We start from the raw sequence: 13,283 nt of genomic DNA, 5'->3' as shown, positions 1-13,283 counted from the left end.
TTTATGGGAGAGTGGCAAAGAGAAAGCCCCTGTTGAAAAATCTCACATACAGTAAAATCTCAGCTAAAGTTTACCATAAGGCATGTGGGAGACTCTGAAGTCAGATGAAAGAAGGTTCTATGGTCTGTTGAAATTAAAGATGGACTTTTTGGCCATCAGACTAAATGCTATGTTTGGCTTACGCTCATCATCAAAAACACACCATCCCTACTGTGAAGCATGGTGATGGCTGCATCATGCTGTGGGGATGCTTCACTGCAGCAGGTCCCGGAAGCAAGCAGAAAGTTAAATTTACATAGGAATAGCTTAAAAACAACAAAGTTAATGTCCTGGAGTGGCCAAGTCAGAGTCCAGACCTCAATCCAACTGAGAATTCGTGGCTGGACTTGAAAAGGGCTGTTCACTCACGATCCCCATGCAATCTGACAGAGCTTGGGCAGTTTTGTAAAGAAGAGTGGGGAAAAAATTGCAGTGTCCAGATGTGCAAAGCTGAAAGAGAACTATCCACACAGACTCAAGGCTGTAATTGCTGCCAAAGGTGCGGCTACTAAATACTGGCTTGAAGGGAGTGAATACTTATATAGTCAATTATTTTGTGTTTTATATTTGTATTTAATTTAGATCACTTTGTAGAGATCTGTTTTCACTTTGACTCAGAAGTCTTTTTCTGTTGATCAGTGTCAAAAAAGCCAAATTAAGTACACTGTGATTTAATGTTGTAAAACAATAAAACATAAAAACTTTCAAGGGGAGGTGAATACTTTTTATAGGAACTGTAAATAACATCCTAATTTTCCATCTTTCATAACAAAATGGATAACTCAGATTTCCTCCCTTTAGCCTCCATCTTTATCCCCACTCATTAAAAATGTCCACATTTCTTTGCAGGTCTTTGTGTCCTCCTCCCACCCTCCTTTCCAAGGTATCCCTGTAGCTCAGCAAACTTGAATATGCTGCAGTCAATCACTTTATCTGTCAATATAATAGACTCTAACTAGCTGAGGGCTCAGCACTGATCTATTATGGACTCCACTGGCTTGCCAAAAATGACCTGTTTATTTCTAGATAACCAATCCTTCATCCTAATTGTATATGACTATCAAACTGATGCACTCTTATGTTGTGCAGTAATCTTTATTGAATGCCTTTGGAAATCCAACTATATTGCGTCTGCTGAGTTTCCTTATACATCCTGCTAGTTAGAACCTCAAGATCTGTGAAGAAAAAATATGCTAAGCCACATTTTTCATTTCATGAAACAATGTTGACACTGTTCTGTGTGTTATGGTAATATCTTGGTAAGCGCAATTGCTTTACAGCGGCAGCGATTCACCAATCGGGCTTCAATTCCTGCCACTGTCTCTAAAGAGTTTTCATGTTCTCACTGTGACTGCATGGGTTTCCTCCGGGTGCTCTGGTTTCCTCCCATATTTCAAAGACTTACAGTTAGGAATAGTAATTTGTGGGCATGCTATGTTGGTGCCAGAAGCGTGGTGACACTTGCAGGCTCACTGAATTGATTTGACACAAATGATGCCTTTCACTGTATGTTTCGATGTACATGTGAAACATAAAGCTAATCTTTCATCTTTATCTTCTAAGTGCTCTGCTATCACCTCCTTGGTCCTGCCTTGATTCCCTGCTTTCTCTCTCCTTCCTTTCTTGAGTAGCTGGATTCTTTCTAAGTCTGGGAATTTTGGAAGATTACATCTGATGTAAAATCGCTGAGTTGCACAGAAACCTCAGCCCACCATATCCATGCTGACCATCCTAAACTTACAGGACCTGATCTGTAGTCTTTATGTTTTGACACTTCACATGCTTGTCCAGATTCCTCTTAAGGTTTGGCTCTGCCTCCCCACTCTCTCTGGCAGAGCATTTTAGATTCTAACCACCGTCTGGGAGAAAGAATTCTTCCTCAGGTCCTCTTAAAACACCCCTATCCATTCTTTAAGCCTATGCCCTCTGGTCTTAGCTATCTGTGCTTTAAGGAAAAGTTTTCTATCTACCCTAGCTATTCTTCATAATTCTATATACCTCAATCAGGACCCCCAAAATTTCCTCCACTCCAAGGGAAATAAACCTGTTGTGTGTCCATCCCACAGGAGCCTAGTGATTTAAGCTGAACCAATTTGCATTAGTCTACTGGATAGTTGAAAATAATTCAGTTGAAATTTAATTGAACAGAATTTCTTTGACAAACAGTTATAGATAAATATTCTGTCAACATATTATGTTTGATTTGTAGAGGATTATCCTACAGCAACAGCCGTGGAGAAGACTGATGATTCTACATCATTGGTCCACACATCCAATGTGTTTATGATGGAATCTGCTGGGTCCAGGGCATCAGCCACAACCTCTTGTTCCGAAGCAACTAATGGCAGGTCAGAGAATGGCCTTGAGACCTTGCACGAGCACGCTGTGGAGATCATTAGAAGTGAGGGCACCAACAGTGTCAGCTCGGCCCCTGAGAATGAGAAAGAGGGCGAGAAAGTGAAACAGCATCTGTACTGCGCAGCTTGCAAAGTGACCGTAAACTCCGTATCACAACTCGAGGCACACAACAACGGTGAGTAGCCCCCCGCTTCACACCGGTGAAACAATGTGGGAAGAAATGTAAGTGGCCATTGCTTACCATAGGCAAAAGGACGAAATTTTATTCAGATGCATGTTACACAGCGACACATAGGAATTATAGGATAGAAACAAAGACATAGGACCAGAATTAGGTTATTTGGGGTATCGACTCTGCTCTGCAATTCAATAATGGCTGATTTATTTTCCCTCTCAACCCCAACCTCCTGCCTTCTTCCTGTAAAATGTAATGCTCTTACTAATCAAAAACTTATCAAGCTCCACTTTCAATATACTCAACAACTTGGCCGCCACAGCCATCTGTTGCAATGAATTCCTCAGATTCATCACCCTCTGGCTAAAAAAATTTCCTCCTCATCGCTGTTCTAAAGGAACGTCCTTCTTTCCTGAGGGTGTGCCTTTGTCCTAGCCACTCCCACTATTTGAAATATTCAATCTATGTCTACTCTATCTCGGTCTCTCAATATTCGGTAGGTTTCAATGAGATCCCTGTTCATTCTTCTAAACTCCAGGGAGTACAGGCCCAGGCCAACAAACACTCCTCATACATTAAGTTATGCAGCCCATCTGGTAAAGCCCAGTTGGTTTTGCTTCCATCCTCATTCACCAGACCAGCACCTTATATTCCTCCCCATTGTATTAATTTACCTTAAAGGCATCAAGTTGCTTTCATTCAGATTTCAGTCATCGTCCTTGATCTGCCACAATAAATTTTCCCTTAAGAAAGCTACAGATCAGTGGTCCACTGTTGTCAGCCTCCACTTGAAAGCACGTCCCACCAAGCTCAAGAATATCCTAAGACTATTGAGTGGACCTCTTGTACCATAGGATGGGCTTTTGAACTCATGGCCTTGCACCTTTTTGTTTGCCTACACTGCACTTTCTCTGTAACTGTAATATGATATTCTGCATCCAGTATTGTTTTTTTACCATGTACCTCAATGTACTGATGTGGTAAAACAATCTGTGTGGATGGCATGCAAAACGAAGATTTTCACTGTACCTCGGTACGTGTGGCCAATTACCAGGTGCCATTGTTGGGTTAACACTGGTGGTTCTCAGCTGGTTAAATGGGGACCAGTGCTTGCCCCTAGAGTGGCCTATCTCAAAGGAGTGAGATAACTCTCAGATCCCTTGTTCTCAAATAAAACACATTGTGTGGCTGGTAGTCACAGAACCTATCACATCAGTTACAAAAATAGATAGCTGCTCCTTGGCTTGTGAAATTATTAGTGGAGGAAGTCCTAAATTATGGTAAGGAACTTGAATGTGAAGGAATTAAATAAAGCAGCATTTTTAAACTAAGTGTTAAAATTGATCATTGATAATTTAATTGATGTTGATTAGGGAATACATATTGACCACAGCATCAGGAATAACTTTCTGCCTCTTTTATAGTTTGGTCGTTTTACATACACCTAACAGGCTTAACCTCCCATCTCAACAAGAATATTTTTAATAGGCCAGTACTCCTTGAGTGCAGAGTCGGCCTAGATTTTTGATCTCAGCAATAGTGAGATAAAGAACACAATGGCTTTAGACTTGCTGGATTGGATGGTGGATGGAATATTTTGATTTCAAATTAATAAACTCAGAACTGCAAAACAAATAATTTTTCAGAAGAAAGAATACTTAACAGATCCATTGTTGCTTCTACGCCCACCATTTTAACAGAAGGATAAATTATAGATGAACATCCATATTAAAGAAGAGCATGGAGCAAAGAGATTCAAACCATTTGTCCATTATACTTTGATACAATAATTTCTTATTTTGCCTAATTTGAAAAATAAAACTTAACGAACAAACTTTTATAAAGCAGTTTTCAGAATTTTAAGGTGTACCAATGTGCGTTACGGCTATTGGATTATAGTTCCAAAGTAGACTAACATGGAAGCTAACTTACTCATATTTCTTAAATTCTACTCTGTATAATATACAAAATTGATTTACTTTGGAACTACCATAAGAAATGGGGACAAGAATAGGCAATTCAGCTCCTCGAGGCAGCTCCACCATCATGTCTGATCCAACATTCCTCACCCACTTTCCTGCCCTTTCCCCATGACCCCCATTAGAAAGCTAGTTATCTTCACAGGGATTCTGCTCCCATGCCCCTCAACCCTTTGAGAAAAGAAGTTGTTCCTCATCACTTCCTTAAATGGACACAGCTCGCCCTCCACTTCATTCTGAAACCATGCCCTCTGGTTCTGGGTTCTCCCATGACAACAACATCCTTTCAGTATTTACCCCCTCAGAGCTATAACGTTTCAATAAGATCACCTCTCAGTCCTCTAAACTCCAATTAGAGTCCTGATTGTTTAACTTTTCCTCAAGGATCAAGCCTTCCAAACCCAGATTATCATAAATAATCTTCACTAAACCCTCTCCAATTAAATAATCTTTCCTAAAATAGGGGCACAGTGTTGTTCATAAAGATGTGGTCTCACTGGAGTTCAGCTGCAATAGGAATTCTCTATTCTTTATACTGCAGACCGCTTAATTTAAGAGCAAACATTCCATTCACCTTCCCCATTACCTGCTGTCCTCGTGTTTTATTCACAGGGATGTGAGGTGAGTGCTGGATAGTTATTCTGAGGCAAAAGGTCAGAGCATGCACAAGAGCAGAACAGCCGACTCCTGCTTTTATTTCCTAGGTTAGATATAAAAGCAGAATTAGGCCATTCAACCCATGGAATCTGCTCGGCCATTCAATCATGGCCAATCTTTTTTTTTTCAAACCCCATTCTCCGATAATACTTAACCCATTTACCAACAAAGAACATATCATTCTCTGCGTTAACTACACCCAATGACTCCACAGCCCGCTATGGCAAAAAGAATTCAACAAAATCACTACCCCCTGGCTGAAATTCCTCTCATCAGTTTTAAAAAGGACATCCCTTTATTCTGAGGTCTGTCTTCTGGTCCTATTCTACTACCAATGGAAACATCCTCTCCATACTCATTCTGTCCAGGCCATTTGGTGTTGTCTGCAAAATCCTGAGCCAACATGTCTCAGGTGAATCCAAAGAAAATAGTGTCCTGGGATCTCTCCACTGAGCCCAAAACTCAATTTTTGTAAATCAGCAACCTGGGGTGGGAAATTGTAGGGAAATACATACTGACAGCAAATAGGCAACCGAATTTTCATTTAAATATTGGCCATCCTATGTCATATGGGACAATTGACAACACTAGTCCACACTTTGATTTCTCTGTTTCATCACAAATATTCCTAAGTCGTTTGTGACCAGTGTTATTGTAATTATAAATAATGGAGGCTGAAGCATTATTTCTCCAATGTTTTAGGGTCAAAGCATAAATCAGTGCTGCAGGGTCAGAACAGTCACAACAGAAGGAGCAGACTGCGACTGTTCCCAAGGACATTGTACAAAACCAAACGCATTGGTAACAAAGGGAGCATTGGCATCCAGAGCAAGGCTTTCCACTGTAACATCTGCGAAATCTACGTCAACTCTGAAACTCAACTTAAGCAGGTGAGTTACCTGTTTCCACTGCAAAATATAGAGCTGAAACCTCGAAGTTTACATTATGCATTCATTCGAAGAACCTTCTTTCCTTCTTCTGTAATTGTTACTCAGGAGATGCTGTCAGTGAAGCTCCTGGTACAGTGTAGGGTGGTAAACTCATTGGTTAAGAGTTCAAATCCCATCATGAATTTAAATTCAGTTAATTAAATAAAGCTGACATAAGAAACTACTATCAGTTATCATGATTAATAACAGGGACTTAAGCTACAAGAACTTCATCTCAAATACTGAAACCGTCCAAGTAGATGACTCACCACTACCTCTTGATGGCCAGACAGCAAGGCCCACATCCTCCAGAGGTTCTAACAATTTTTGGTCAAAGTAAAAGCAAGTGGAATACTCCTTGCTTCATTCCAAGTGCAATCAATGTTCCTCTGTCCATTTGTAATCTTTTCCAACCCTTCACCCCGCACCCTAATTTTCTAACTCTCTGCATTATTCCCTAAACCTCCTCTCCCCATTCCGCTCCACATTTTGGCTGTCTGGATTGTCCTGAAATGCTGCCATGTGTAGATAGGGGTGGGGAGGGGGGAAACCAAGGCTCTAAAAAATTGGACCTTTTTTTGTTGGGATTGTTGGAATCAGAATCAGGTTTTATTATCACTGACTTATGTCATGAAATTTGTTCCTTTGCGGCAGCAGTACAGTGCAATACCTATAAAAGTCACAATAAGAATATATTAAATAAATAGTACCAAAAAGAGAGAAAATAGTGCGCTAGTGTACATGGGTTCATAGACCTTTCAGAAATCTGATGGCAAATGAGAAGAAGCTATTCCTAAAACACCACATGTGCATCTTCAGGCTCCTATGTCCCCACTTGATGGTAGTAATGAGAAGAGGCTATTGTGAATGTGCTAGAACATCGCTGAAGAGAAGTTTTATGATAGACCCACAGGAATACCCAGAAAAGCAGAGCCTTCAATACCAACCTCTCAAGCCATTCAACTGTTCCATGGAGGCCCAGGCACAAATCCATTCCTTTTACATTTCAGCTTTGATCACCATCCTTTCCAAAAACCAGGAAAAGAAATATACTTCACCACTTTCAGCCTCCCTGGGAAGTCCAAACATCCTTTCAAACCCAAGAGGTTCTTTTGAACTGTAATTGTTGTAACATAGGAAATGTGATAACTAGCTCCAACCATCAAGAATATGACAGGAACTAGGTGATCTACACAATAATCTCTTCCTTATATTTCAGCTTCTCAGTCTTCCCACAGAGTAGAGTTTCACCACAGGAAAGAGGTAGCAAGATTACAAACTGATGGTAATCTTTTTAAAAGTCTTAAATTGCATGCCCTAAAGAAGATAAGCACTGCAGCTCACTGAACCTTCTCCCTGGCTGGCCTTTATCCCTCCATGGCCTGCTTTCTTTGTTCATTGTGTAAAACCCAAGTGCACATAGCTTCACTAACAGTGCCTAAATATACAGTATGTACTTAGGAGCCACCGTGTACACAAGATGAAGTACAATGAGTACCATGTCTGCTTATCCAGGTGCTCAGGCATAATGCACTCGTGACCACTTTATCAGGTGTCTCCTGTACCTAATAAAGTGGCCACTGAGTGTATGTTCATGGTCTTCTGCTGCTGTAGACCATCCACTTAAAGGTTTGACATTGTGTGTTCAGAGATGCTCTTCTGCACACCTCTGTTGTAATACCTGGTTATTTGAGTTACTGTCGCCTTCCTGTCAGCTTGAACCAGTCTGGCCATTCTATTCTGACCTCTCAAGGTATTTTTGCCCTCACTGGAGGTTCAATGGTTTTTTTTTTTCTTTCTCACCCCATTCTCTGTAAACTCTAGAGACTGTTGTGCATGAAAATCCCAGGAGATCAACAGTTTCTGAGATACTCAAACCACCCCCATCTGACACCAACAATCATTCCACAGTCAAAGTCACTTAGATCACATTTCTTCCCCATTCTGATGTTTGGTCTGAGCAACAACTGAACCTCTTGACCATGTCTGCATGCTTTTATGCATTGAGTTGCTGCCACATGATTGGCTGATGAGATATTTGCATTAGTGAGAAGATGTACCCAATAAAGTGGCCACTGAGTTTATCTTGAAGTTGACAGGCAACCTTGCTTAGCCAAGTATCTTTTCTGTATTTTTCACGCATGACGATGGCCATCCACTAGTAAGGAATAAATGGTTTTCTGAAATGCTTAGCTATTCTGTAGGGCTATGGGTTCATAGGAGAGCTTTCATCAACCTACAACCAAGGAGCTCAACAGTTTATTTCCCGAGTGTTGAGTCCAGAATTGAATCACTCTGCATGTTGGCCAGGGAGAGGTAAATAATCTCCCTATTGACAGACAGAAATAAATTAATTTCATTCATTCATAAAGTATGATAATAGAGCATAGAAGCAAGCTCTTTATCCCAAACTGTCCATGCTGATCTAAGCTGGTCCCATTTGCCTACACTTGGCCCATATTCCTCCATAACTTTCCTAACCATGTCCAAATGTCTTTTAAATACTGTTATTCTACCTGCTTCAACCACTTCCTCTGGCAGTTCATTTCATATACTCACCACCCTCTGTGTGAAGAAGTTGCCCCTCCGGTCCTTTTTAACTCTTTCTCTTCTCACCTTAAACCTATACCCTCTAGATTTTAATTCCCTTTCCCTGGGATAAAGATCGTGCATTCGCCAAATCTTTGCCCCTCATGAGGTTATACACCTCTATAAGGTCATCCCTCAGTCTCCTAAAATCCAAGGGATGTTTGTCTACCTTTTAGGAGGCATTATTCCTTAACCTGATCAATCTATAGTGTCTCAGCTGCTGATGAGTTCAGACAGCGGTAGAACGAGGCAAGGTTAAACTAGTGGAAATAAGTGGTCTTGGAGACATGCCAAAACTCAGTGTACGGAGATGTGAGAATCCAACAAACCAGGGATGGACACAACAACATCAATGGATTTTGCAGTTGGGAAATTAAGTTTTTGGCAGAGATAGAAATTGATCCTTGGGCAAGCCTTGAGGGAAGTTGGAGGAGATTTCTGCTTTTCCAGAATGAACAGACAGGAGTCCTGACATCTTACAGCCGAGAAACCTCCATTCAAAGTGGCATTTGCAATATATTGAAGATCATCTATACTGGCAGGAAATGTGGAGAAACTCCCTGGATCATATCCAGAATGCCCAAAGTGGTCCCAAAAGATCCTGGGATTTCCAAAAACTTTACTCAGGCATTGATAGATATTTAGACATTAAGAGAATCACTGGGTAAAGAGCTAGTGCAGGAAAGTGACACAAAGGCAAAAGAACAGCCATGATCTCATTGACTGGTGGAACAACTATAAAGGACTGAATCCTGGCTCCTGCTCCTATTTCATACATTATTTATGCCAGAATTTCTGGAAAAAAGCAGAAATGGATCCTTCTGTATTGTCAGCTCCCTAAAGGCTGAAGTACTGAGGGATCTCCTCAGTAAAATAGAGGGGAAAAACTGATAATTGAAGATTTGTATAAGAGAACTTCTGAGGAACAGGTGGGGAGGTGGAAGCAAGAAGTCAAAAATAGTAAAATAACTCGGGAAATCTACTGTTGCAATCCAGCTGACAGACACTGGCCAGGCAGATCTTTGGCTTAGTGATGGTAGCAACTCTGAATGAAATCACGGAATGAAGTGAGATTGCGCATAAGCAATACCATCGTTTTTCTTAAATAGTGATTTGTCCTGAGTGTTTTTGTCAATTACTCTTAATGAAACTCAGTACGAATTCTGTTTAATAGATTTTAATATTATGGTCAAGCACAAATACAGCCAGAAGTCAAAGGGTTGGCAATATAAACCAGAGCTTTCAGTAAAATAACTGAACAGTGTCTTTCTTTCAAGCACCCTGTTTATCTTTAAATCTGTTTGCATTCCAATGCAGCATATGACCAGCAGAAGACATAAGGAGAGGCTTACAGGAAAGCCATCGAAGCCCAAATACAGTCCTTATGCCAAGCTCCAGCAGACTGCAGTGCTGGCGGTGAGTACTAGGGTCTGACATTGATTATTGACAGGCAGATCTCTGAAAGGCAGAAATGACTGCAGGGTTAATGCTGCTCCCACAGAAGCTTCAGTATATTCTTAGCCCAGACTCCAAGTTAGGTGCTCTTACCCAAGCAACTGAGTGCTTTCACCTGCCTCACGAACCCACCCATTGGAAGCTTGTAAGGCAAAAAAATATTATGACACTTTTGCACTATTATACAGTCAAACTGCTTGCTCGACGGGTAAGGACTCAAGTAGAACTCTGCCATTTGAAGCATCTTGTTACTTGTTGCTTCATGGGCTAGAGTCATAGATTCATATAGCACAGAGTCCTTTCTCCCACCGTCCATACAAAGTATCAAGCACCCATTTGACCTCACCTTTCACTAACCCCGTTTCACTCTCCCTATATTCCCATAAACTCTACCCCCCAAATTCCACCAGGGGAAATTGACACCTCTGAAACCATTAAGACACTAACCTCTTTAGGAAATTTGCAGTGGCCAGTTAACCAACCAATCCAAACGTGTTTCAAGCTATTCCTCTCTGGAGTACCCTGTGAAAGAAGCCAAATGCAGAATTTTGACTTCACCATGCTCTTTGGTAATGGAAGGTTAACAGCATCCTGCTGCAACAACCTCTCTCAGTTTTTCTGCCACTACCGCTTAGTGGAATATTAACACAGAAGAAAAACACTTTACAAACCAAAACAACTGAAACAAAATTTGCACTTATTAAGTTCCAGATTCCTGTGAAATGAAGCAAAAGTGGATTAAAACAATGGAACACTCACAAAGTGCCAGTAACCTTATTCATAATGTCGGTTCTGCAGAAATTCCGAGAGACGCCTTTCAGCAGAACTTTCAGTTGACTGGCTTCATCCTCTGATTCCCAAGTGATCTCCCATGTCAATGGGACTGTTACTATCTCACAGTCAGGCACCAACAGAGGAACTGCCTCACAAATCTGTTTCTGACAAGAAAATATCTTTGATGTTGGTATTCACTGATAACCTTAATAAAATTGCACGTTGAAAATGCAATAAAAGCCGGCTTGATACAAAACAAATATGGCAAGCCTTCAAGAGTGTTGCTAAAAAGATCTGAATACAAAGTACAATTAAAATAAATAAATAATGCACCTATCTGAAAGTGGCTTATAAGAGTATGTTTCAAATACTGAAACCTCATGAATTAAACAACATGATATCCTTCACTCATGCCCTGGATATTTTTAACTCAAGAATTGGGTTCTGAAGTGTACAGAAAACAGAAGCAATTTGAGGCCATTCAGCCCCTCTACACCGCTGTGTCCTGAAGTGTACAAAAATGGTATCTATGTATGAAATGCCATAACCAAGATTAATTAAGTAATAAACAACCATTTACTAAAGATTTGATAAACAAAGAGCTAAAGTAATAAAACATAAAATACTAATATAACAGGCCAGGCAGCATCTACAGAGCACAAAAGTTATTATTCCAGCTCAATGATCTTTTGTTTTCTGTACAGAACTAATGAAAGATCATTGACTTGAAATAGTTTCCCACTCCACAAACATTGAGTATTTCAAATGTCCTGCATCTACAGAATTTCTGCTCCTGAATCTGAGGTAAATGACTTTGGGCTGAGAATCATAAGCAAGGAATTATGATCCAGAGTGGTTGGCGCATCATAATTGTTTTTATGTTATTTTCTCTTTCTTCAGACAAAGATGGCTTTTCAGAAGCACCTCACAAAACCGATAGCAACCGGTTTCTTACCAAATCCTCTAACAGCAGCCGCTGTCTGCGCGATGCCAAATCTCACTCTTCGACCGACCACACTCTTCCAGACTCCATTTCTCGGACCAGCCTTCTTCAGAGCCACTCCAGGCCCTCTGAGGGCAACACATACACCATTTCTTTTTGCGCCGTATTGACTTCAGGGTTTAAAACATTACAGACATTTTGGAAAATAAAAGGGAACTATGCAGTCATAAATGTGAACATTATAAGTTATGCATGGCAGATTCCTGCCTTTTGCTTTAACATCTAGAATCAGCAGTTTTATACTGCAAATATATTTAGATGAACATCATATACAGAAAATATGGTTTCAGTAACAAAGACTATTACAGAGCTGATGTAGATGTGTGTAGAGTTCTGGTAGAACCACGGGTTACCAGTCTTTTTTGCACAATATTTTTGTGAGTTCTTTAAAATATCAGTCATTAGCAAAGGTATTCTGTGCGAGGGCGTTTTTTTTTAATATATTGGAAAAGAAATAAAAATCTGAAAAAAGAAACTCTCTGAAACCAAAACGGTTGATGAAAATCAGCAGCACCAGGCTTGCTGCAGTCCAAGGAAAGAAATATGAATTCATAGCACAAGCATGGCCCCAATTCAATAACCCTACTTTGGGTCAATAATATTGTGGATATGAAATGTCAACCCCACTGCAGCTAAGAGTACTTTCTTGATTGAGATTTCAGGGGTAACCTGATGGCAATACCAAGAGGTCTAGTAGTATAGTGACTCTTTCTCTTATGGACCTTCATCCATCAGTAATGATCATACATCATCCTTGGAACTACAGAAATATCAAGGCCATCGGTACAGGCTGGAAGTGGAAGGCACGGAATATTATCTGAAATATTTCAGGGGATTAATGTATTATTGGAAAAATGAGCACACTCTCCATGTGTACTGTGTTTGTGATGCCTGCCCTCACAGACTTGACAAGAAAATAATGGTGAAAGGTGACATTAAATCTGTTTCAACCAGTTAGATGACTAGATTACCGCTGTTTTTAATAAATTCTATTTAAAGGATCCTAGTAATATTCCAAGCGAATTCTTTACTTAAAACATTGATTTATGTTTTGTGCTATTCATGCCTTTAGGTTTTATGCAAATTTTAGAGTTTATGTTTCAATGTTAAATATTTTTAAAAAACGTGCCTCATAGAGGTACATTATATAGGTAAATTGAGATAACATCCTGTTGCATGGATCCAGAGACATTAGTTTGACTCCCATTGTGGGATTGACTATAATTGCTAGTCTCACCAGTGATGTCCATCTCCCATGGTTGAACAAAAATAGTACCTGAATGCCTGCTTATTTAAAAGGGACACACACATTTATATAGCAAAGC

The 13,283-nt window shown here is 40.2% G+C and overlaps 1 protein-coding gene across 6 annotated transcripts in view; it reads left to right on the top strand.

Moving 5' to 3' along the window:
- znf385c (zinc finger protein 385C) overlaps window positions 1-12,959 on the top strand; it is a 408,205-nt gene extending 395,246 nt beyond the window's left edge. For all 6 annotated transcript variants that reach the window (XM_073071468.1, XM_073071471.1, XM_073071469.1 and 3 more), the window contains 4 exons: window positions 2,249-2,572; window positions 5,911-6,098; window positions 10,044-10,142; window positions 11,856-12,959. In XM_073071468.1, coding sequence (XP_072927569.1) covers window positions 2,249-2,572; window positions 5,911-6,098; window positions 10,044-10,142; window positions 11,856-12,068 — 824 coding nt within the window. In that variant the 3' untranslated portion in view covers window positions 12,069-12,959. The remainder of the gene's footprint in view (window positions 1-2,248; window positions 2,573-5,910; window positions 6,099-10,043; window positions 10,143-11,855) is intronic.
- The last annotated feature ends 324 nt before the right edge of the window (window positions 12,960-13,283 follow it).

Source organism: Hemitrygon akajei, chromosome 18 (assembly GCF_048418815.1).
Source record: "Hemitrygon akajei chromosome 18, sHemAka1.3, whole genome shotgun sequence".
NCBI lineage: Eukaryota > Metazoa > Chordata > Chondrichthyes > Myliobatiformes > Dasyatidae > Hemitrygon > Hemitrygon akajei.
Note: the sequence above shows the minus strand (reverse complement) of the source record. Positions and strands in the feature narration are given on the sequence as shown.